The sequence below is a fragment of the Rhineura floridana genome, chromosome 1, assembly GCF_030035675.1.
Source record: "Rhineura floridana isolate rRhiFlo1 chromosome 1, rRhiFlo1.hap2, whole genome shotgun sequence".
Lineage (NCBI taxonomy): Eukaryota > Metazoa > Chordata > Lepidosauria > Squamata > Rhineuridae > Rhineura > Rhineura floridana.
The window spans coordinates 303,159,518-303,185,859 of NC_084480.1; the positions used below are offsets into that span (position 1 = coordinate 303,159,518).

The 26,342-nt window shown below is 41.4% G+C and overlaps 1 protein-coding gene across 4 annotated transcripts in view; it reads right to left on the reverse strand.

The window, feature by feature from the left end:
* TATDN1 (TatD DNase domain containing 1) overlaps nucleotides 1–26,342 on the reverse strand; it is a 27,305-nt gene continuing 963 nt past the window's right edge. Inside the window, exons 1-12 of one of the 4 annotated variants that reach the window (XM_061606395.1) lie at nucleotides 23,092–23,217; nucleotides 16,075–16,140; nucleotides 14,686–14,735; nucleotides 14,473–14,536; nucleotides 13,068–13,211; nucleotides 12,941–12,983; nucleotides 10,493–10,578; nucleotides 10,350–10,390; nucleotides 7,941–8,017; nucleotides 4,058–4,128; nucleotides 2,876–3,002; nucleotides 1–176 (exon numbers count right to left, since the gene is read on the reverse strand). In XM_061606395.1, the coding sequence (XP_061462379.1) occupies nucleotides 74–176; nucleotides 2,876–3,002; nucleotides 4,058–4,128; nucleotides 7,941–8,017; nucleotides 10,350–10,390; nucleotides 10,493–10,578; nucleotides 12,941–12,983; nucleotides 13,068–13,211; nucleotides 14,473–14,536; nucleotides 14,686–14,735; nucleotides 16,075–16,140; nucleotides 23,092–23,131 (912 nt within the window). In that variant the 5' untranslated portion in view covers nucleotides 23,132–23,217 and the 3' untranslated portion in view covers nucleotides 1–73. Of the gene's footprint in view, nucleotides 177–2,875; nucleotides 3,003–4,057; nucleotides 4,129–7,940; nucleotides 8,018–10,349; nucleotides 10,391–10,492; nucleotides 10,579–12,940; nucleotides 12,984–13,067; nucleotides 13,212–14,472; nucleotides 14,537–14,685; nucleotides 14,736–16,074; nucleotides 16,141–23,091; nucleotides 23,218–26,342 lie in introns of those variants that run through there. The other 3 variants (XM_061606404.1, XM_061606414.1, XM_061606422.1) reach the window with 3 other exon arrangements.

The following is a 26,342-nucleotide window of genomic DNA, read 5'->3' on the forward strand; positions in this document are numbered from 1 at the left end:
TTTGATGCAGAGAAAAGTTAAATCTTTACTTCATAAACAGGATTAACAGGTTTTATCATAATACATAAATGCTTTACATATCTGGGAAGAAGACTTTAATGCTATTGTTATATGTCATGTTGGCCAGTTCTAGTGGATCTTCTTCACGTACTGCTGCTAGTATTTCCAGTATTTGGCTAAAAGAAAACAGAAGGTCTTACTAGCAAGGGCACAACTTATGGAAGATACTCATGCCACTTTAATGGTTATGTTCACAGTGAACATTAACATTTTTGTTCAATGTGATTAATGATGGTATAAATACTATTTGGGATTCCAAAACACTCTGGCTTGGTCAGACAAAACACCCAAATAACAGTATATACAAGTTCCAGGTAAAGGTAAGTGTGATGTGCCTATTTATCTGCATTGTAATTTTCAGGGGAAGGTAGACTCACATCTCCATATCAATCGTGTAGTGGGTTACATGAGTAGAAGCATATCTACTTCCTATCTACACCAGTCATATGTAGAAAGATGGGTGCATAGATCCACTTGCTGGACACATAGGGCCTGATTTGCATGATAGAGTAAGTCAAACTATGGCTTGCAGGGATCAAGTCAATATGGTTGCTGCCACATAGGAGTTCACACCTGTTTTGCTTCTCCCTGGTCCTTTTAGCTCAGTACAGCTACAAAGCCAAAGTTTGCCTTACCACTGCCATCTGAACATAGTTCAGTTTGAGATGTAAAGGCCTGGAAAAAACCTGTTCCCCTGTTCCCCATTTTTCAGGGGGTTTTTTCTGGGCCTTTACATCTTCACAAAAAGCCTTGGCTCCAGTTTATGATTGAGGAGTGACCTTAACCGTGAGTCTGGATTCAGACAACATGGTAAGCCATAATTTGGTTTAGCTGCTGCACTGATCTAAAAGGATCAGGGAGGAGTAAAGGGCCTGTGATTTCTCTGCAAGCCCACCTGTTTACACTAAGCCATGGTTTTGGCTTAGAGTTTGTGACAAATCTAGCCATGGGATCTGTATGCAGTACTCTTGCTAATCGGGGTCTTTTAGTGATACAAGGCCAAAGATACCTAAAGTGTTTCACTTAATTTAAACATTCTTCGGTTTTGTTTAGTTTTGCAGTGAGATTATTTGCCAAATGATACAGGTATAAACCTGTTCAGGAGCGTGGCAGATATGTGAAAGGAAATCAGTGGGGCAAGGTGACGGACAGGAAATGCTGCCTGGAAGCATTTGCTTACACCTAGAAAATCTTTTGCATCATGGCCAGAGAACATATGTTCTACGTGTATATATAACCAGAATGGGTGGAAATGAGTGAGCCTCAGGGTTATAGAGTAGCCCCAATGAAGTTAATGGACTTAAGTTAGTTACGACCATTAATTTCAGCAGGCCTACCCTGAGTAAGGCTAGCACTGCATGCAACCCTGAGTGTATTAATGTTGCCATCTTAAGCATGCTTACTTAGAAGGAACTCCTATTTAATTCAATGGGACTTACTCCCTGGAAAATGTGCACGGGTTTGCAGTGTTAGTTTTACTTTTCTAAAAGTCATAAAGGAAATACTGCCGTCTGAATATTGAATTATATACTATATTGCAAACACTAACTCACATCAGAACATAAATAGCTGCCTTAAACCAGGTCAGGCTTTGGTCCATCCAGCTCAGTGTTGTTTAAGCAAACTGGTAGTGGCTCTCCAGGATCCCAGGTAATAATCTTCCTCATCAACTGTTATGCTAAGTTTTAATTGGAGATGCCAGGGATTGAAGCTTGGACTTTGTGCCTGCAAAGCATGTGTTCTACCAGAGAATGTTTTATCAGGAAATTGTGATGGTTTTAGATTTCATGACAAACGCAAGTTTTTGGTCTTTAAAGCCATTTTCTTCTGTTGGACACTGACCTTTTTATTGGGGCTTATTTCTAATTTGTGTGGTTTGGTCATAGCACTAAGTGTAACTAAATACCAATTCAATAATTATATAAAAAAATCACTATTGTAATTAGTGAGGGTAAAAGCACTAATTAAGACAGCTGGAAAATGAGTTATATTTCCCATTTCACCCCTCTGACACATACATACTGTATTTGTTTCCTTTGGGGTGGAGAGAGAACCCCCTCTTCTCAAAGTGGAATAGAGGATGAGGCAGCTTACTTGCTACCTGTGGTGTTATGAACCACTTTAGTATTTTTTACAGCAACACGCAGAGCTGCTTTTCCTTCACTAGGTACATACAAGGATGCACTTTGGTAGGTGAATATCTTCTCACAGTACTGCAGAACTCTGGCTAGTGGAGCTTTCCCTGGAGAAACTTTTGCATTCTGTTCACAGGCAGTATGCCTCAAGAGTACTAGATGAGGACAATCGACAGGGGAGAGGGCTATTGCCCTCATGTCCTGCTAGTTACATTTCCCCAAGGCATCTGGCTGGATATTGTGGAAAGCAATGCAGACTGGATTGGATCAAGAGTCAATCTAGTAATGCAAATCTTAGGTTGCTACTTTCTGAAAGATCAGGAGTTCTAACCCATGTGGAAGCTCAAAGTATATCTAGAATGAATGGCTTTGGGGTTACAAAAATTACGTAATTGGCTCGTGGACCAGCTTAGGATCTGTGGCCAGCCCAGCTCCATTCCTTCCCTGCTCCCAATCACCTTTCAACAGTATGTGCTGTTGGAGGATGCATCCTACCCACCCACCCTGAACAATACGAAGGATGGGGGCAGGATTGCTCTGCCCAGCGAAAGTTAAACTAAGTCCCATTTAAAGCCATAGAACATGAGCATATCATGACTAATTTCACTGGTTTCAAACAGTTAGTCATGACTAAGTTAAGTTGGACTGCAGCTTTGAAATACATTAAATTAGATACTTACATTATATGACAAGGTTCATTTCTGTCCTTCAGGCAGTGTTCCAGTTCCCACTTTTTTTTTGTAGGGAACATAGTTTTTACATATTTTGAACCAGCATGGGTATTTTTCACTCCACACCAAGGAGCATCTAGTGTGATTTAGGGAACAGTTTAGAATTAACATATTTGTAGTTTCATGACAATCAGCTTTCTATAAAACATAACCATTTCAGCCATTTCTTTCTTTGCCACCGCCTTTTTTAAAAAAAAATCTAATTTCATTCTATGTTTTCTTTTTACCACTTACAGGTTATAAACCTAACTGCAAGTGTTTGCTGCCAAGTATCATGGAAGCATGTATTCAGTCAGCAACTATCGTTAAACAGGATTTTCAGGGATATATTAAACTGCCCATACATTTCAATACTTTTTACCAGAGTTTGATATTACTATGCAAAAAAGTTGTTTTAATGCCTGATGATGAAGTGACTTAAGGAAGCCACCAAAGCAAATCGCCAAACCTCTAGCATAAAGCTCACCAACTTGATGGGTGTCCTCCCAAACCTTTGTGGTTTGGGCAATGCCATGGGATAGCTGAGATAATGTGCTCTAGCAATTAAAGGAGGTGAGTGGGTAGCTTTGCTCTCAGCCAAGCGTGTGCACGAAGGGTAGATGTTCCACCAGACCATCATCCACTAGTTTCACTTACTATGGAGGAAAAGAGTCCGGACTGGAAGTGGAGGATATGTTCTCTCCTGTGCAGCTTGGCTTTCCCCATGCAAAGGAATGAGGTATGGCTTTTTCTGCTTAGTCTGACCTTTGCAACAGCAATATCCTTTCTTACAAGTGATTTTGGGGGCAATGCATGGCATATCTAGCATCCTCACTCCCCCTTTGGGACTGGAGGGTGCACAGCACTGGAAATAAGGTGTGACCAAGACAGCTTTTAAATATAGAATTTACAGGGAGTTTTTTCTAACTGCACTGTTCATGAATTAGATATCCTGCTATAAAAAGATATTACTCTTTATGTTTGGAACCTTTTTTTCTAGGCCATGGTGAGGTAAGCTTGTTTCCAGTCTTCTCTCTTGGTGTGCTATCCTGAGATTACAACCCCAATATATCCCAGATCTGAAACAGATTTGAAAGGAGCATATCGCTGAAAGCAAAATGTTAAATAGTATTACAAAAAATAGCAACGTACCTGTTTCTATCATTAATCTTTCACTGGGAATTGACCTCACTGTTTCTAAGTTGGCTTCTGTTTTCAGTGAACTGGAAATAATTTTAAAAATCCTGGTTTGAGTATGAAGGTTGCTGTGATTTGTCGAAGTCGTACCATCCATATAGAAAGAGCTGCTCACAAGATAGTTGGGTATAATTGCCCCAGAGTTGTGTTTCCAATCAAACTGACATCAATGCAGCAAGCATGTGATTATTTACCTAAATCCTGATGCTTGCAATGAGATACGCAATCCAATTTTAACCAAGTATATTCACTTCCATAGAATGGCTATCTTAATTTCTCTCAATTGTGCCATTATGTGAAAGATCAACTAAGTCCAAAGCTAGACCTCACCTGCAGTTGTGTGAAACTTTCCCCCTTTTTTAAAAGGGGTCTTGGCAAGCCTTTAGTTAAACAAGAGAGATGAGGGGTGAGGCTCCCTTTAGCCCCCTGTCCATTTTTCCATTCAAAAAGTGCCTCATGAACCCAGCTCATCTCTCTTTTGGTTGGGAGCAGTTGGACAGAAAACTTCAACAACAAAAAAAGCTGTAGCTTTGTGCATAATCCCCATACTTGCACATAAATGACTTGTCTGATCTAGGACTAATGGGGCTAGGACAGAGTTTTGCAGCGTCAAATGAGACTGATTGGTACTTGCATTTATTGTTAGATTCAAGTCCTGTATCCAACCCATTGTAGCACTTAAGAAATTCTAAAGTGAGCCTGCAGATTATAAAAAATCCAGCATGGGTTTTTTGCATTCCACAATGTTAAATTGAAAATACCCCCATGCCATTCTGATGCTTCCCATAACCTCATTTCAAAACAAAACCTTACAAAACTTATAGTCCTGAACTCAGAAGCGCTTGCTTAACAACCCACTAAGTTTTCATGATGATACACAAAACATTCAGAGAGAACCCAGAGTTCAAAGTGTAAAATGAGAAAAAAATCCAGGCCCGTTGGACTTTTTTCTGTCAGTGGTCTCATAATTTGTTGAAATTAATTAAAGACCAGCCATGTTCACAGAGCACCTGTAATCCTATTACTGATCTTGCCCCATACCCTGACCTTCATCTTCTGCAGTTTAAAAGTTTAAAAAATGCCTGGCTGATTTTTAATTAATTTAAGAAAATTAACATTGAAAATGATACACACGGGCATGCTTAGTAAGAACAAACTGTCAGTGTTCTAAAGCCAGACTCATAGCTATTTGGCTTGGCTAATCCGGGCCACACTCACACCAGACCTTTATGTCACTTTAGACAGTCATGGCTTCCCTCAAAGAATCCTGGGAAGTGTAGTTTGTGAAGGGTGCTTAGAGTTGATAGGAGACTCCTTTTCCCCTGACGAGCTCCAGTGGCCAGAGTGGTTTAACCGTTAGTCCCCCTTCTGGGGATTATATCTGTGTGAGGGGAAAAGGGTGTTTCTTAGCACCCTTCATAAACTACACTTTCCAGGATTCTTTGGGGGAAGCCATGACTGTCTAAAGTGAAATAAAGGTCTGGTGTGGATGTGGCCAGGGACAGCTTTGGTTTAAATTTGGGTGGGAAACTACATGTGCCTGCTGTAGAATAAAAGGGTGGGGGAAATCCTGAAAAACAATGATACCGTTCACAGTGTTTTCCTTTTGGAAAGGAAAGGGGCTTTCCCTCTGCCTAGTGCCCATCCACCCAATCATCTCCCCTCCCTCTCTCCCTAAGTCAGTTTCACCTAGCCTAAGCATGACTGTACAAGAGTAAACCTCACTGAACTAAAAAAAGCATGCAAATGATCAAATCTGCCCTCTCCCTTTCATCAATTTTACGTATCCCAAGCATGATTGCATGGGAGTAAATTCCACTGAACTCAATAAGCATGCAAATGATCAGACCTGACTTTCCTCTCCTCATCCCCCTTCCCCCCTTCCCTTTCCCTCATCCTCCCTTCTTCCTCCCCTCTCCTCTTCCTTCCCTGCCCACTCGTGCCCTCCATTCCTCTTCTCCTCCCCCCCCCGTGGTCAGTTTTATCTATCCTAAGCATGAGTGCATGGCAGTAAATTCCACCGAACTCAATAAAGCATGCAAATGATCAAACCTGTCCTCCTCCTCCCCTACCCCTGCCCTTTTTCCTCCTCCCATCTCCCTCGCCCATGGTCAGTTTCATCTATCCTAAGCATGACTGCAGGGGAGTAAATCCCATTGAACTCAATAAACATGCAAATGATCAATCCATTCTCAGCAAACTTGCAAAGGATCCCATTTCTTACCTCCCATATTAAAAATCAGAGACATTCACTAATAGGCAAAAAAAACCTTGCAGTTTAAGAATGTACCTTTAGCCAACATATATTTCTATCAAACTTTAAAAAGCAAGGAAATTGGGAAGCTATAGTGAATGCACCAGAGGAGCAGGAGACCTGACCTCTCTGAGATACTGTACTGCTTAAATTTGTCAAAATGCAAACACAATTTGGGTTGGTCTTTCACAGTCTAATCCACTTCCTGTGTAGCTTGGAAGAATTTGGTAACGTGCCTCTGAGCATATGGTGAGCGGTGGCAATCAGCCCAAAGAACAGAAACAAGACATGTGCTGTGCTGCTCTTGTTTTAGTAGGCAGGAAGCAACAATATTAAGACAGTTGATATAGTTCAGATAATCACTTTAAATATGTTTGATTTACTTTACAATTTTAGTGAAGTTTCCTATAGTAAATCATTTTCTTTTGCTTCTATTTCTGTGAGTATGAGAAGTATAGCAACACTTTGCATAATTTACGCTAAAAAACTCCAAAAACAACTGTGGAATAATGGCACTGACTATTCTGCAGAATAGTCTCCAATGGACATGAGGAGCGTCTCAATTTGCACAAGATAAAACAGTGGGAGGTGAAATATATTCTAGCAAATTTCTAGATGTGTTCTATCTTTTTAATTGACCATGCCCACTCTTCTTTAAGTGGAGTAGTTTAAGCATAGCAGGCTGAATATATACAGCTTGGGCAGGCCAAGTTTGTTTTTTCCCCAACAGCTGGATTCATTGCTTAAGTAGCAAATATTGTAATCAGTCTGATTTTACATCATAAGAACATAAGAAGAGCCTGCTGGATCAGGCCAGTGGCCCATCTAGTCCAGCATCCTGTTCTCACAGTGGCCAACCAGGTGCCTGGGGGAAGCCCGCAAGCAGGACCCGAGTGCAAGAACACTCTCAAACTGCAGTTTCAGATTCAACTGTAAATGCACCGAAAATGGAAATAAAACATAACCTCCAGTGTGAAACACAAAAGGCTGTCGTCACTATCATATGACATTGATGAATAAAAATGCTTTGAAATGCCTGAAAATAAATTTGACACAGATTTCTAGGAGGAATAATGAGAGAAATAAAATTTTCTAGGTTAGAATCTCTGTAGAAACATTAGTAACACAAGAAAGAAACAAAGTAAGAAGAACAAAAAAATACAAAAAATGTAATTCTCCATCTTTGGACATGTAGTCCTGATTGCAGGTATTAACAGGTCTCCTGCTCCCCTGGTGCATTCACTGTAGCTGCCCAATTTCCCTGCTTTTTAAAGTTTGATAGAAATATCTGTTGGCTAGAGGTACATTCTTAAACCGCAAGGGTTTTTTTTTTGCCTATTAGTGAATTAAGTATAGCCCACCACCCATGTTTGGCAGACACTTCATATGCATTGTTTTTATTTTCTACCTGGGATTGCACAACTAGACTAACCGAGTTAATCACATACCTGGCAGGGTTGATAAGTGTTTAATTAGCTGCATTCACCTTGATGAGTCACAAGCTGTACAGGTCTGGTTTAAGGCATCCATCCTAAATAAAAATGAGCCCTTACAACTCAGCCATTAAAATTCCAAATGACTTACCAACCATTTATTCCTATGTAGAGATCTAACTCTATTATAGCTGCTGCCTCTTCTTTTGTGCCATCAAAAGAGTGTACCTGTAAAAAATAACGATACGCATTCATCTCAAGATGCATTTAGACTTTTCTATCTTAAGTACCTAGTCTTCATTTTTACCAGTGTTACTGCATTCCTCCAAAACCAGTGTTTGGTTGATCTTTCTGAATAGCTTTTGGCAGCCATGTACACACCAGCTGTGAGAAAGTTTGCCAGCAAAAATGGGCAAGTGTATGGCCCTTAAGTGATAAAAGACATACAAAAAAGTCTAATACTACAGGGCAGAATCTTTTGTGGCCTGGATTATAATTCAGCTAAAACAAAGTACTTTGTTTTCTTCATTTACATTTTGCTTTTTAATACTTATTATTTTATTAAATTTGTATCCCACCCTTCCTCCCAGAAGTAGCCCAGGGCAGCACACAACAAATTATGAAACACTAAAAATGATTTTGAAAAACCTTAGAAACAGTTCCAATACAAATACAGGCTGGGATGCAGGTATCTACTTAAAAGGATTGTTGAGAGAGGAAAGTCTTCAGCAGGCAGCGAAAAGACAACAGAGACAGCACCTGTGTTAATATTTAAGGGGAGTGAATTCCAAAGTGCCACAACACTTTCGGCTATAAACCTAAATAAAATTGCTGTCAGATCTTGTTCCAGACATGAACTAGGTACAAAAAAGCAACAGTGGTTAATATTGTTCCCAGAGATGGGGTCTGCCACCAGTATACAACATACCGCCACAATGGAAAGCTGTAATTGAGGACTTCAGGAACTAACACTTAGGAGTAAGGCTGTGGTCCTAACTTAATGATTCCAAGGGACTAACAAGTCTGAAAGCTGATGAGATTTTAAATGCCAAACTCAAACCTTCATTTGAATCTTGAAACTAGAATTTTGCAAAGCTTTATCTAATAGTGAATTAATATGAGGGTTTACATGAAATACAAGGCAAATCTGCTCCACCAAAGTCATTTCAGTTCCCCTTGCTGAGTGGTCAGGAAGTTCACCCCTAATTGCAAGCAATTGCTGCCATGTACCACTTTATTTCATCTAATTAGTAGAAGGTAATGGGATCAGCAGCCCAAATTAAGAAGTCTTAAAGGAGCCCCCCACCTTACCTACAGTGGAACAGGTACTGTGTGTGGCTCAACTGCCAGCACAGGCCCCTGCCTGAATATTTGATGCAGCTCCTGTCATTGATCCCCTTGTTCCTCAGTTTTACTGAGTACATGTAGTAAGCACTGTCACCATAATTCTAGAGCAAGATTAAGTTCTTGACTTGATGCAGATCAGATGTTATGTTATGACAGTAACTTGTTGACAAATGATGTTTGGACTAGACTTAATCCAGGAGTAAGGCCTCAGTCTTTCAACCAATGTTTACTTGTTTCATCATTTCCCCATTCTTGGAGGGAAAGCAGCTTGCCTGAAAGTTCCCACTGAAATCAATGGGACTTAAGCCCACGTAAAGCCATGGTCAGCAACTAGTTTTATGGAAGAGCCACTTTTTGGAGCAGATGAAAGGGTCAGGGTCCCACCCATCAAACCCTAAGTTTGGTAGCCCAGCAACCATTTGCTCCACGTACCATTTTTGTCTCTGGGTTGGAAACTGGGTAGACAGCCAGTACTTCTCATGGGACTTGATTTAGTTGGGGATTACCAAGCTGCTGATTTCTGTAACTCTTTAATACCATTGCATAAGTCTACAGAACAATTCCACCAAGTGAAAAATAGATCAAATGGTCTATTTCTGTGCCACGTCAACTCAGAATTTCAACTTCTAGGCGAGACTAGTCTAGCCAAATCTTTTAGGTTGAGCAGTGATAAGGACACTGCAGAGTGTAGAATGGCTCAAAGCAAGTTGAGAAAAAAACTGCTAATGTCAGGTTCAGACTGCAGATTTCCTTGGCTTGTGCTCTTGCAAGGAATTTTTGCATGAAGAATGAAAAGCACAGAGAAAACCCACAGTCTGTTTTGTAGCAACGTAGTAGCCAATCACTGAGATCATCTTGAGGAGTGCTATTAGTGATCTCCCAGAATTGAGAAGCACGACTCATGTTAGCAAGGAGTTGTGCCTTCAGCATTGCAGGTCCAACCCTATGGAACTCTATCCCAGCAAAAATCAGGCAGGCACTGTCCCTGCAAAGTTTCAGATGGAAAGTCAAAGGCCTTTGCACCATGAATGCTGCTCTCATGTTTTTACTTTCTGATGTTTTAACTTTTGTCCACTGTGTGTTTTATTTTCAAGCTTCTTTGGACACATGTGAAAAGTGGAGTGATTTTTTAAAATAAATAAACCACAGGATTTGTACCACAAAAAGGTTGATGCTGAAAACGGACAAAACTGAATATTTATTTAGCACTTACCACTCCTCCTACGCACCTCTCTCTGTTCCGCCTCATTATATCTGTGCAAAAGGAGAATTTTTGAATTTGAAAACATTAAAGATTTTGAAATATTTTTTCTTCAACTTCTACAATGCTTTTCATTATTCTTTTACAGAACCCACCTACGAATTCTGGATGTGAATTCCTACAGTGCAGAAACATCGGTAATTTTGTTTGCTCGGATAAATCAAATTGTTTTTCAAAATACCTGAAAGGGAACAAACAAAAATAGCCCCACATTTAATGGACTCTCAGTTACAGATCACCTAAATGGTACAATGTGTTGGGAAAGAATGGAATGGTTATTTTATTTTATTTTCAATAAATTGTGAGTGTGTGTATATGAGTGCAGACATAATCCTGCCAAAGTGAAGCACTTTAAGTCCCATTAAATTCAATGGGAAGGTTAAGCATGTTCTCAACTATTTAAAGTCAACAGGACTTTAAAGTGTTTCATATTGGCTATATCATGCAATGTCTTGTTCGGGTTTTTTCATCCATGAGAAAAGAGGATATAGACCACATAAAGCACGAGTGGCTAAGCCTTTTCATCCCAAGGGCCCCAATGACTGTCAGCCACCCATCCATGGGTCACATGCCAGTGGTGGGCATTGTCAATATATATATGTGTAACTGTACACACGCAGACCACATACATACATTCACCAGGCATGCAGGCACACAGCATTCTCTCCCTCTCTCACACACACATACATATATACATGCAGACACACTCATACATTCACCTTCACACAAACTCACATGGAGACACAGTGAAACACAAACAAAAGTCAGCATTTCCTGCCCAACCAAATCTAGCGCAAGGGTGGGGGTGTCTAGCAATGCTGCTTTTTAATCTTAAAAGAGCTGGAAGAGGTCTTTCTCTCTGATCTTAGTACTAAGATCACAGAGAGTAGCTCCCTTTGGAGATACCCTAAAGATCAAGCAGAGGCATCTTTCATCTCCTAATCTTAGTGCTAAGTACCACAGTGCTAAGATCAGCCTGTTCTTCAAAAGTAAAAGACAGTATTTCTTCCCATCCCCTCTCTAGTACTGGCTAAAACTGCACATTCATAGTGACTCTCCATGTGATGGGGCGATCTATATAGAAAGTTGCTTTCAAATATTACAGCCATGATACATGCAGTGGCTGATAAATTGTTAAAGCCAGAAAGTGCCTTTCCACTGAAAAACAGTATCTTCCAAAGCCATCACACCAGCACACAGCCTAAACAAAAGATGGCAAAAAGCTGTCTTGTTTGGTCTTGCATTGGTATTACCAAGAAAAGCAATGCTCTTTGTGTACAAGCTTGCAACAGGAGGTTGTGTTTGCATGTTGCGATGTGTAACTGTCTGGCTGAACATTACATAATTGCAGTTTACCTTTGAACTGTGAAAGGATCCTAGCTAATCAACTGTGCTGCCATGACTGATGTTGGGTCTCTCCCTATACAGAAGAGCATAAATATCATGCAGGGGACTGTCAGAATTGTTCTATGAACTGACATCAAACATGCAGTGGCAAATAATTGGTTTGTTAGAAACATTCATGAATGATTTAGACACGACAGCTAAATGGAGCCTTCATGTTCAGATGCAGTGATGCCTCTTGGTAACTAGGTGCTGGGAGCAAACAAGAGATGGCAGCCACACTTTTGCTCTGCTCGTGACCATCAAAAGCTGTTGCTGGAATGCTAGATTTGACATTGAAATCCAGCAAGCCAATCCTCATGTTCTTAACCTCATAACGGTATTCCATACACCAGGGATTGGGAACTTGTTTGATCTCCAGAAGCTGCTGGATTACAACTCTTATGATCACTGTCTATCAGCCATGCTTTCTAGGGCTGACAGAACTGCAACAACAACTGGAGGGCCACAGGTTCTCCATCCCTGCCACGCACTATACTAACAATTAGCTGTGTGGCAGCAGCATTGTTTCATTTTAAGCTCCTTAGCTTTAGCTTCTGGGTCATCCCCTTTCCATTTCACTTAGAGCTTTCCTTGGTCAACCTGTTGCCAAGGTGCCCAAATCAATAACGAGTGTCTTATGTACTCCGTGGCAATAGTATCTAGGGAGACCTCCAAAACAATGGAGAGTTCAAAAAAATGGAAGAGGGCAGTGCTGTTCAATTTAACTCTGCAGTGAGAATTTCCATCCTCTGGTCACCCAACACACATAACTGCTACTCAATAGGATGGGTATTCTGGACCTCACTATCATGTTTTATGATGCTTCTGTGCATAAAGGCATGTAGAAAAGCATCTTATCTGGAACCAAATCACTGGCAGCCACTTCAAGTAGCAAAGGACGATGTGGAGCAAGCTATGGGATAGGAAAACAGAAAGGCTCAGAGACCCGGATGCAGAGGCGACATGAAATGATCCATAGGCCATTTATGAAAGAACAAGGAAACAGAAACTGTTTCTCCTTGGTTTCTACATCGATTATGGGAGAAAGGGCAACTGTTCCTTGGCTACTAATGGCTGTCACTTGAAAAATCCTTAACGAAAAAAAGCAATACCATTGGCAAAAAGAAATTATGAATGATAAAGTAAATCTCTCTTACTTGAGTTGAGTGGCCTTAGGGCAGAATTCTAATCTGTCAAAATCTGGAAGATGAAAAACAAACAATTAACCGGCTTTCAAAATGCTAGGAAAAGACAACATTCTTAAGCCACTTGGCTAATACTTACCCAAGCCACACTCCCCGATTGCTATGAGCTTCCCTTTGTTTTTCTCAGCTAGACCTTGCAACTCTGCTAAATACTGGTCAGGGTTGCCCTGCTCAAATTCGCCACAGCGGGTAGGATGGCAGCCAACGGTACTATAAAACTTGTCTGAAATCAAATGGCATGAAAATGTTCATTATTATTGCTAGAACACTGTTAATGAGCATGGTGCATCACAGCATAAGCGTAATGCCACAAGGAACTTGCAATCTAAAGCCTGGAGGTGGGGAGAGGCAAAGGTAACAAAGACTGAATGCAAGCAAATGGCATTACATGTACTTAGGGGGTGAAAACTAGGAAAGTCCAGCAAGGGCTTCATGGAGAAGGAATTCAAAGGAGGTGATGGGGGACACCCTGTAGGTAATTTGGAAGTTAATGTAAATTATGTATTGTATCAGTACAAACCTTTGCATAGCTGAACTTCTAAATTAACTTCTTCACTTTTGAATCGAGTAGCTCCTGTGGCTATGAGTTGCCAAATGCTCAGGCCTCACGAAACCAGTGATGGGACAGACAACTAAGATAGTGAGCAGGTGGTTACATACGCTCTGCAAAGACCCCAAAGCATCTTACCATCCAGTTCATCATCTCTGCTTCTCTGTGTGGCTGTGCATGCCAAGTTCACTGGACATCAGCCCAGCAGCCTATGGATAGGACTGACATAGCTAATTCAACTGGAATTCCCTCCAGCCTAGTTCTCATGTTACCTATTGACATGGTAAAGCTACTGCAGTGTGATCTTACTAAGTTTATGTCTGTGCTAAACTTTTTACTGAATGCACCCTTGTGTGGCAAGAGCTGGCACTTGTCAGCAAAATGCCCTGAAAACAATAATGAAGAGACTCAGAAGGTAAGAATATATTTCAATGAAATGATTCACCAACAAAAAAGAAGATGAAAATCACCTTGTGGTGGCTTTATCCCAGGGACAGGAAACCTGTGGCCCTCCAGATGTTGTTGGACCCCAGCCTCAGCCACCACGGACAATTGTCAGTCATGATGGCAGCTGTAGTTCAACAACATCTGGAGGGCCACAGGTTCCCTGTTGAAGTAAATCAGAGTCAGGCTTTAGTTTGTTCTTTAAACCATATAGAATCTAAACATACTATCTGAAAGCAAGTCACGCTAAGATGTATTTTTTCCAAATTGTTCATTTCTGCAAATGAAAGGATGAGAACAACATACACCAATGGGTAAAGTTTTCTACTAGCAGTTGAACGGGATTGCAGAACAGTGCTGATGGCAATTTTCCGCTGCTCGTGATTCTTTGGACTGAACTGATGGATATTGGTTCTGATCATTCTAAATGTTAAACACAGGACAATTAAAGCATTGCATTCAAAGCTATATAACATAAGGAGGCAAATACCATTTGTCTGTGCCAGCTGCAGTGCATCTTTACTATCTTGCAAACTTCCACCTGTAATCATGAACTGGAATAAAGAAAAAATATTTACCTTAAGTGCTAGTTTCTAAATGTCAGGATTAATTCGTATCTCTGAAGACAGTTTTATTAAAAGCCAAAAACTATTAAAGTTTAATTCAGACACACTACCCCAAATCTTGTTAAGAACAAATGTACCTTTTTAACACCAATTTTGACTGCTCTGTCCACCACATCCAAGAAGTCATCTGCAAAAAGACAGAATTAAAATCTGTGTTTTAAAACATCATCATGGCCCAATCTACTTCAGCAGCCTCAAGTGTGCAGCAGCTCTTGCACTTCCCTTCTTATGTCTGTCACTTCAGAATAATGGTCGATCATCTTGTGCCATCTCCACTGAATAGGAATATTGGGAAGGAATAAAGCTCAGATTCTAATGACACACACACACCATCCAACCTGCTAAAACTAATAGCCTCCACCAGCAGTATCCAACTCCAGTGACTTGAGGATTTTGACCGTTTTCCTTGATAAATATTTTTGCTACGAATGTATTCAGAGTGCAGGACATGGAAGTGCAGGACACAGAATAAAGGGCTCAAGTTATAGGAAGCCAGATTTCAGCTGAACATCAGGAAAAACTTCCTAACTGTTAAAAGTGGTATGACAATGGAACTAATGATCCCCACGGAAGTGGTGGGCTCTCCAACCTTGGAGGCATTCAAAAGGCAGCTGGTCAGCCACCCGTTGGGTATGCTTTAATTTGGTTTCTCACATTAAGCAGGGAGTTGCACTCGATGGCCTTATAGGCCCCTTCCAACTCAATGATTCAATGTATGTAAGTAAAACATCTCCACATGTATGTCCCAATAGGATTTCTAAGGTTGCCTGAAAGTGACTTCTTAAGACAATCATTTACAGTATGTATCATTAGAGCATAAGGCATTTTTGACAATTGCCCTTCAACCACTGGATACTCTCCACCTGGAGACTTGCCAAAACTCGCACCCTAAGGAGATATGCAACTACTTCATACTGAGAGTAGACCCACTGAAAGCAATGGACTTTAAGTTAGTCAACACTAATTTAAGTCAATGGATTTCAACTGGTCTACTATGACTGTCTGATACCATCCTTCTCTAAACATGTTTATTCAGAAATAAATCCCACTTAGTCCAACAGAGCTTATTCCCAAGAAATTGGAAACAGACTTGCAGTGGTTACAACACAATCCTATGTGTACTTACTTACTCAGAAGAAAGTCCCATTATGTTCAGTGAGGCTTACTCCCTGGTAAGTGTGTTAAGGCTTGCAGTTTTACAGTGCAATTCTACCTTGTCTACTCAGAAGTAAGTCATTCAGAATTCAATAGGACTTCCACCAAGTAAGGCATGTACAGGATTGCAGCCTTAGTGTCTTTTCAATCCAGATGGGTACGAACCAAGTAAAGGGTAGTGGGAAGATCCAGTTTTTACAACTGCCCATAGTTATTACTATGTCATTATATTACAATGTGTACCCTGAATCCCAGGAAATGGGAGGACAACAAACACAGTGAGTCATTAAAAGAGGAAACAGACTATTTACCTTGATGTTTTTGAGTACCCCTGTATATGCCTCTGAACATAGGATCAGTTAAGTTAATACCGATATCTAGACAAAAAGACGATTAATTAGGAACCTCAATTTGGGGCATTTAAAAAAGTACAGAAGTGCAATTGTGCTGTGCAGAATACAGTTTACAGGAGTGAATTTAGTGCATTTGCAGTTTCAGCCCTCATTGCAACTCCTGTGCAGTGGATCTATGGGAAACTGGATTGCTTTCAGACAGCTTCTTAAGAACATTTAAAAAAAAACAAACCCCAGCTGGATCCAAGGATCCACCTAAACTAGGGATAGGCAGCTGGAGTCACAACAGCCAAATCTGACATCCAAATACTCCCTACCTAGCCCCAAGCATGGTCCTTGATCCCAAACAACCCTCCCAATCCATGCTGACCTGGTTCTCACATAACACTAAGCCGTTGTTTGTTTAACAAACCACAAGTTGTCCTCCAGACAGACAAACAAGCCATGTCTTGTTTCTCCCAAGATTGGTTTGTTTTCCAGCTCCCCTTGCCTTTTGCCTTTGTAGCTTGGCGAGTGTTGGGGTGGGGTGCTAGGTTCACACATAATGCCAAGGTTCATAACCCAACAACAAACTATGTCTTCAGATGGTGGTTTACTGGTACTGAATAAACTATAGTTAAGCCGCTGGGCAGAGTTGAGATGAAAACACAAACCATGGTTTAATAAATAATAGTTTAATAAACCATGGTTTAGTGTTATGTGCAAACCCGGCCTTTATTTATTTAATTAATTTATATCCTGCCCTTCCTCCTAGAAGGAGCCCAGGGCAGCAGACAAAAACATTGAAAGCACTCTAAAACATATTAAAAACAAAAGACATTTAAAACAAAAGACATATTTAAAAACATTAAAACATCTTATAATGCACCTCAGCCACTTTGTCCCAAGCTGAGGTGACAATGGGGGGTTTGGCTTTTCCCTTCTGCTTTTCAGGTGCTCACTGTCCATGTGCAAATCGAAGCACAGGCAAATTTGGGAAGCAGGTGGAATGTTGCAGAGGATGGGGAGAGTAAAATGATTGGGGAAAATAGATAATGGTTATTTCTATTTCTAAATGACATAAACACTTGCAAATGTTTAATTTTTTAAAAAATACACAAATGGTAGCAAGCAAGATCTGTCAAAGCTTCTGTTACTGTTCGCATTGGGGGGAAAGGGCCCTTTGCTTGTGGGGAAATGAGTTGGGAGGTGGGGGATGTGACATGCCCTTCCAGCAAAATAAATAAATAAATCAGTTGCTGACCAAAGATCAAGATAATATTCATAATTAAACTGCACTGGACACGTTTTAAAATATAATTTGGAAAACAGGGAAATCAACTACCCAACACAGACTTCTTGGTAACACCTAAAAGGTCTGTGCAGGTTTGAACCAATGCATCCTTTGAAGTAGAAATTACTCAACTCTCTCCAAAAGTAATGACTAAAAAAGCAGCTCCTTGCACAAAATCAAATTAATTAGTGTAATTTAATAGTTAGAAGGCCAGACGAGGGCCAGAGAGGTCCGAGAACTGGCTGCAAATCCTCACTCAGTCATGAAGTTCACTGGGTGACTTTGGTCAGTCACTGTCTCTCAATCTAATTTACTGCATAAGGTTCTTGTTAGGATAGAAAGGAGAGTGGGGGAGCGCAATGCATACCCGTCCAGAATCCTTGGACAAAGGGCAGAATTAAAAGGTAACAAAGACAGTGATAATTGCTGCAAACATAGATTATTTGTGTATTTATTTATTAAAAGATTTCTAGGCCATGTTTCGGGACATAAAAGCCCTCACAAAGGGGCGTACAATTCTGAGTTTAAACTAACATATAAAATCTTCAGATTTCAAAACATGGGGGAAGGACTGTAGTTCAGTCATAGAGCATCCGCTTTGCGTGCAGAAGGTCCCAAATTTAATCCCCTACATCTCCAGATAGGGTTGGGAGAGACCCTGGAGAGCTGCTGCCAGTCAATGTATGCAATACTGAGCTAAATGGACAAATGGTTTGACTCAGCACCTTATGTGTTCCATCATTTAAAATAAATGGTAAAAAAGTCCAAAGCTAAGCAATTACTAAAACACTGATAAAAGTAATTGATGCTTTTGAAACATTTACCTCTCTGGGTACTCATGAGTCTGGTATTTTTCAGTGACAGGTCAGAGAGTGGGCTTCAGACATTGATCTTAATGCATGGGAAGGTTTGTATGGGTGCAGGCTAATAGTGAAGTCCCAACTTGTCTATGGCTTTAAAGGTTAAAACCTGTCCTTTAAATTTAGCCCAGAAACAAACAAGTAGCCAATGTAACCAGTACAGAATCAGTGTAATAAGTTCTATTTGCTCTGTTCCCATAAGCAATCTTGCTGCTCTGTTCTGTTCCATATTCTGAGTTTCCAACCTATATTTAAAAGTAGCCTCATGCACGGCACATGATAGTAATCCAGCCAGGATGTAACCAGAGCATCAGTCACTGAGGCAAGGTCCACTTTCTCCAATTAGGGTCAAAGCTGGCGAACCAGCCGAAGATGGCAAAAAGCACACCTGGCAACTAATACCACGTGTACCTTGATTAAGAACACAGAGTCAAGACCACCCCAGACTCAGGACCACCTCAGACTTCAAGGGATGGCAACAAGGGAGAGGGCCTTCTCAGAGGTGGCCCCCAAATTATGATTTTTTTGACTAGGTGCGCCTGGTGCCAACAGTGTTATCTTTTTGGCGCCAGGTCAAGATTTTTCTCCCAGGCATTTTAGCATGTGTTTTAAATTGTTTTACATTTTTAAATTGTGTTTTAAATTGTTTTTAAAAGATGTGTTTTTAAATTTGTATATTTGTTTTAATGTTTTTAGTTACTGTAAACCGCCCAGAGAGCGGTATATAAGTACAATCAATCAATCAATCAATCAATCAATCAATCAATCCCGTCCAAGACAGGCTACCCCAGATCAGCAATGTTCCCAGTCCACAGGGCTACCATCTTGCCAGGATTTAGTTTCAGCTTGTTTGCCCTCATTCATCCCCAAACTAGTTCCAGACACACATTCAGATGCCCCATGCCACCTGCCTGGGATTAGGGAGGGATAGATTTGTGTGGTGTCTCCATACTGATGTCACTGCAACCAAAACCATCAGTTGTTTTCTCCCGGGAGTACCATGTAGATGTTGAAAAGCATGAACGAACGAGATAGAACCTTGAGGTACTCCAAAGACCAATGGCCCAGGAGTGGCAGAAGTCCCTAGTACCACCTTATTTTCCATAGGTAGGATATCTCCAATTCCCATAATATGGGGACAAACTACAGGGAAGGTCTAGCTCAACTGTGAGCTTTCCAGAGAAATCTGACCATCCACTATTGAAGGGTGCTGGACTATATAGACTTACACACAGATATTAGAGGTTATGAAAATCACATTTTGGGCCTTTCCCATAATCTATCCCTATTTTAAGATATGGGTGGGAACCTCTCAGATATTGTTGGACTAGAACTCCCATCACCCCTGACATGGTGGCTATGATGTCTAGGGCTGACAGGAGTTGGAGTCCAGCATCATCTGGAAGGCCACAGGTTCTCCTCCAGTAGTTAGAATGTCAGGAGATCGGATGGGTTATTAGCCTGATTGTAGCAAGGTGTATCACTTGACCCTGGGGGGGGGGCAGGGGGGAGAGAGAGAGAGGAGCTCTGAAGTTAAAAGAGTGACTGCTGAAGATATAGCAAATTACCCTGTTGACTAAACTGACTTATCAAAGAAGAACAATTAATCAACAGCAAAATACGTTTATAGAGAGAGGGCACTTTTTATTATTTTTTGGAATAATAAGATCAATGATAATATAACCCCATATAACTTCTTTCCACTCATATAATCCTTTCTTAATTTTAGAACAATTTTCTACTTCTCATCTCTCTAAAAACAAGTAAATAAGGGGGGAAAGAGGATGTGATGAAACACTGATAGTATCCAAAAACTGCATACATAGAATTTAGATGCAGTTTGAGCCTAAAAAAAAAGAGATCAGGTGGTTTCCCAATGTGTGAAGAACGTATGGGCAACCAAGCCTTAAAAAATAAAGCAAATTCATATGCAAAATATGTGCAATCAGAAGAAACCAAGCTGTAAAACATTATTCTCAGGCAATTCCTCTTTTTGAAACAGAGTAGTATTAGACCTCACTCACTGGCCACTATTAGAGGCAGAAGGCTGTACTAGAAGGATCTCTTTGCTCTGATCCGCAAGGCAGGTTATATGAGAGCAAGGGCTGGCTCGCACATGCACGTTCATCCCTGGATGTGTGCAGCATCAGCTGATGACATCTATGCACAAATGAACCATTCGAGAGCAAATACAAAAGTCAGACCGTTCAGGTCTCCTAGTATGCAATGTTGTTTTAAGTGGAGTCAAATACACACAGTCAGCTGCTAGTCATGAAGCAATGGGAACAGGAGTGCAGTCATCTGGGGTCTTGGGCGGTCTTAGACCCCTTACTTTTTTAGGAACAGGGTCCCAATGTCTCCAACATCCAATGGGCCAATCAGCATAAAAGGGGAGTGTGTTAGCCACTGGAAAGAATCTTCTAACATACTTATCCTTGTCCTTTCTGGCTGATTGGATCCAATCAGAGAGGAGGGAGATGAGTCAGTCACTGAGAAGACTCTTTTCAGTAGCTAACACTCTCCCCTTTCATGCTTATTAGCTACTAGGGACATCTATTGTTATGGAAGAAGGCATTAACAAGGATCTCATTCTCAACCCAGTAGCAAAACAAGCAGGATGTGTGTGTGTGGCTGTGACTATCATGAAGGGATCCTGCACTTCTGAATTTGGCACTACTACATTACTTAATGGGAAGTCAAATACATGCACGCATGAACTAACCCCAAGGCAGTCCACTTGATGTGGACTGTCATCCAACAGTGGCTGCAGGGGAATCACTGCATGATGTGAGGGAAAGAGGCGAGAACTCTCCTCTGTATCCATTTTTAACAAAACAACAAACAAAAAACCCACAAATCAACAAAACCTCTGCAGAAGTGTGAGAGCTTGTAAAAAACAGAAAGAACATAAGAACATAAGAAGAGCCTGCTGGATCAGGCCAGTGGCCCATCTAGTTCAGCATCCTGTTCTCACAGTGGCCAACCAGGTGCCTGGGGGAAGCCCGCAAGCAGGACCCGAGTGCAAGAACACTCTCCCCTCCTGAGGCTTCCGGCAACTGGTTTTCAGAAGCATGCTGCCTCTGACTAGGGTGGCAGAGCACAGCCATCACGGCTAGTAGCCATTGATAGCCCTGTCCTCCATGAATTTGTCTAATCTTCTTTTAAAGCCATCCAAGCTGGTGGCCATTACTGCATCTTGTGGGAGCAAATTCCATAGTTTAACTATGCGCTGAGTAAAGAAGTACTTCCTTTTGTCTGTCCTGAATCTTCCAACATTCAGCTTCTTTGAATGTCCACGAGTTCTAGTATTATGAGCGAGGGAGAAGAACTTTTCTCTATCCACTTTCTCAATGCCATGCATAATTTTATACACTTCTATCATGTCTCCTCTGACCCGCCTTTTCTCTAAACTAAAAAGCCCCAAATGCTGCAACCTTTCCTCGTAAGGGAGTCGCTCCATCCCCTTGATCATTCTGGTTGCCCTCTTCTGAACCTTTTCCAACTCTATAATATCCTTTTTGAGATGAGGCGACCAGAACTGTACACAGTATTCCAAATGCGGCCGCACCATAGATTTATACAACGGCATTATGATATCGGCTGTTTTATTTTCAATACCTTTCCTAATTATCGCTAGCATGGAATTTGCCTTTTTCACAGCTGCTGCACACTGGGTCGACATTTTCATCGTGCTGTCCACTACAACCCCAAGGTCTCTCTCCTGGTCGGTCACCGCCAGTTCAGACCCCATGAGCGTATATGTGAAATTAAGATTTTTTGCTCCAATGTGCATAATTTTACACTTGTTTATATTGAATTGCATTTGCCATTTTTCCGCCCATTCCGCCCTGCTGCCGAACTCGCTCTGCTGCTTAACTCGCCTTGACGCTTCGTCAGCTGGGGCTCCCTCTAGCTCGTGGAGCAGGCTCCCTCGCTAGGGTGCTCTGACTTTATATGTGTGGCTGGTTCCTCCCAGCTACTGCTGCCAGCCAATGATGTGTTACTTGAGGCTGATGGCTATCAGCTGGGGCTTAACTCTTTAGTATTCTCTCAGGCTTCCTTCCTTTGAAGGCAGGAAGGCAGGCTTCCTTCCTTCCTGAGCGAGGGGCGGGGCTGTTTAAGCTTTTGGCTGCTTTTAATCTAAGCAAGGGGCTGCGCCTTCCAGGCAAGTCTTTTTTGTTTGTTGTTTTCCCACCTAGAACAGCCTGACCTTTCTTTAACCTAGGGAAACAGAGCTTGTGGTTGTGTTTCAGGAAGGCTGAAGCTGCCCTTTTTAGCAAGGACTGAGCTGACTCTCTCCCTGTATGTATTGGTGGAGTTTCCTTTTCCCCCTTCTCTCCGACTGGAATTTAGCCTTGTAACATAACAGAGAGCGAACTACTCAAAATTAAAGCTGCGATCTTATGCACACCCTTACCTAGAAGTAAGCCTTGCTGAAATCAACGGGCCTTACTTCTGAGTTAGCATGCTTTAGAACCGGGCTGCTGCTCGGGAATAAGCCCTATCGGCTTGGGAGGGGCTGACTTCGGGGTCAGCATGCACAACAGGAGGGCCCTTCCCGAGTCTGCAATTCCACACGGACTACTTTCATGGGAGCAAGGCCACCTAGAAATAAACCCTACTGAGTTTAATGGATCTTACGCCTAGGATGGTGCTGTGCAGCAGCTTTTCCTAGAAGGTGGTCCCGCTCCATCATAAGCCGCCAGCCCTGGCTGAGCCGGCCCCACACCCCGCCCTGCCGCGGCCCAAATTAGGGGACAACCCTTGACCGAGTAGGCCCAGCGCCCTCTCCACAGACGCCATAAGCCCCCCCCGCGCCGTTGCCCGGGCAACGCTCCTCACCAATGAACTTGAAGCGGCTCATGACGGCAACCGAGGCCATCGTACACGCGTCTCGCCCGCTCCTTCGGCGCTCAGCCCATAGAATGCAGAAAAAGAAGAGTTACGCACAGCCATCACTTCCGGTTTCCGTTTAAACTCTGCCCATACGCAGGATAAGCGCATGACGCAAATGGGGAAGCCGCTCTATCCATCACTCTACGGATTGTCTCTATGCCCTCTTGTTCCCATTTCTTTGCATCATTATTAATGTTTTTCAGGGACGCTGTACATGGTCCTCCCACATTTTATCCTGTGAGATAGATAGTATCTAACTGTCCCAAGGTCACCCGCTGAGCTTCATGGCTCAGTGGAGATTTGAACCAGGGTCTCCGAACTTCTAGCCCATCATTCCAATTACAGCACCACACTGGCTCGCCGTAGGTTACCCATGGAGATGCACAACGTAGTTATTTTTGTTATGTGCCTTCAAGTCGATTACAACTTATGGCGACCCTATGAATCAGCAACCCCCAGTAGGGTTAGTTCTTGTAAGTTCAGGGCTGTGGCTTTCTTTATGGAATCAATCCATCTCTTGTTTGGCCTTCCTCTTTTTCTACTTCCTTCTGTTTTTCCACGCATTATTGTTTTTTCTAGTGAATCATGTCTTCTCATTATGTGTCCAAAGTATGATAACCTCAGTTTCATCATTTTAGCTTCTAGTGACAGTTCTGGTTTAATTTGTTCTAACACCCAAGTATTTGTCTTTTTTGCCATCCATGGTAGGCACAAAGCTTTCCTCCAACACATTTCAAATGAGTTGATTTTTCTCTTATCCGCCTTTTTCACTGTCCAATTTTCACATCTATACATAGAGATTGGGAATACCATGGTCTGAATGACCCTGACTTTAGTGTTCAGTGATACATCTTTGCATTTGAGGGCCTTTTCTAGTTCTCTCATAGCTGACCTCCCCAGTCCTAGCCTTCTGATTTCTTGAATATTGTCTCCATTTTGGTTAATGATTGTGCCAAGGTATTGATAATCTTGACAAGTTCAATGTCCTCATTGTCAACTTTAAAGTTACATAAATCTTCTGTTGTCATTACTTTAGTCTTCTTGATGTTCAGCTGTAGTCCTGCTTTTGTACTTTCCTCTTTCACTTTCATCAGCATTTGTTTCAAATCATTATTGGTTTCTGCTAGTAGGATGGTATCATCTGCACATCTTACATTATTGATATTTCTCCCTTCAATTTTTACACCTCCTTCATCTTGGTCCAATCCTGCTTTCTGTATGATATGTGCATATAGATTAAACAAGTAGGGTGATAAAATACACCCTTCTCACACCCTTTCTGATTGGGAACCAATCAGTTTCTCCATAATCTGTCCTTACAGTAGCCTCTTCTCCAGAGTATTGGTTGTGAATCAGGACAATCAGATGCTGTGGCACCCCCATTTCTTTTAAAGCATTCCATAGTTTTTCATTATCTACACAATCAAAGGCTTTGCTGTAATCTATAAATCACAGGGTGATTTCCTTCTGAAATTCCTTGGTCCATTCCATTATCCAACATATGTTTGTGATATCATCTCTGGTACCTCTTCCCTTTCTAAATCCAGCTTGGACGTCTGGCATTTCTCGCTCCATATATGGTAAGAGCCTTTGTTGTAGAATCTTGAGCATTACTTTACTTGCATGGGATATTAAGGCAATAGTTCGATAATTACTGCATTCCCTGGGATCTCCTTTCTTTGGAATTGGGATGTATATTGAATACTTCCAGTCTGTGGGCCATTGTTTAGTTTTCCATATTTGTTGACAAATTTTTGTCAAAATTTGGACAGATTCAGTCTCAGTAGCTTGTAGCAACTCTATTGGTATGCCATCTATTCCTGGTGATTTGTTTCTTCCAAGTATTTTAAGAGTAGCTTTCACCTCACATTCTAAAATTTCTGGTTCATGAAAATGAATATGTCATCCTTGCATCTCTTTTATAGAGTTCTTCAGTGTATTTCTTCCACCTTCCTTTTATTTCATCTCGGTCAGTCAGTGTGTTCCCCTGTTGATTATTCAACATCCCTACCCTTGGTTTAAATTTCCCTTTAATTTCTCTAATCTTTTGGAATAGGGCTCTTGTTCTACCCTTTTTGTTGTCCTCTTCTATTTCTATACAATAACTTAGCCTTTCCCAACTAGTGTGCCTCCAGATGTTGTTGGACCACAATTCCCATCTTTCCTGACCATTGGCAATGCTGGCTGAGGCATCTGGAGGCACACTGGTTGGGAAAGGCTGCAATAACTATTGTAAGAGTTTTCTTTGTCTCTATGTACTAGTCGCTGTATTGTTGCATTTATGGTTCTAACCTTGTTTGTATCTCCTTTTGCTTTTGCTTTCCTTCTCTCTTTAACCATTTTAAGAGTTTCTTCAGTCATCCATTGAGGTCCTTCTTTTTAACCAGAGGTATTGTCTTTTTGCATTCTTCCCTGATAATGTCTCTCATTCCATAGTTCTTCTGGTTCTCTGTCAACTAAGTTTACAGCCTCAAATCTGTTCCTTATTTGATCTTTATATTCTTCTGGGATGTTATTTAAATTGTATTTTGGCATTATGATTGCTTTGTTGTTGTTCTTTAGCTTTACTCTGATTTTCAATACGACCAGTTCATGATCTGTACCACAGTCTGCTCCTGGTCTTGTTTTCGCAGAAAGTATGGAACTTCTCCAAAATAGAAAAGTTCAAAACATAGAGAGGACTTAATAATTGGGTGCTCAGAGGCACTTGTTACCAAATTCTTCCAAGCTACACAGGAAGTGGATTGGACTGTGAAAGACCAACCCAAATGGTGTTTGCATTTTGACCAATTTGTAGGGCAGTCCAATATCTCAGAGAGGAGTTCAGGTCTCCTGCTCCCCTGGTGCATTCACTATAGCTGCCCAATTTTCCTGCTTTTTAGTTTGATAGAATAGCTGTGGGCTATAGGTATGTTCTTAAACTGCAAGGTTTTTTGCCTATTAGTGAATACAATTCTAATGTAAGTCTCAGTATCCTAAAAGGGATCTCGTGACCAGCACCTTTAATAGGCACCAGGCTGGCATGAGAAAGAGGATGTGCAGTCCTGAGAACACAGATGTGCCAAGAGACTGACATCGCGACAAGTGCCAGCTGACCGATTGATGGATGAGATACTGGTGCTCAATGAAGATACCAAAAGAACATCAAACATTATCTGACTATAAAGACACTCCAGCGTCACCAGAGGATCTGAGAT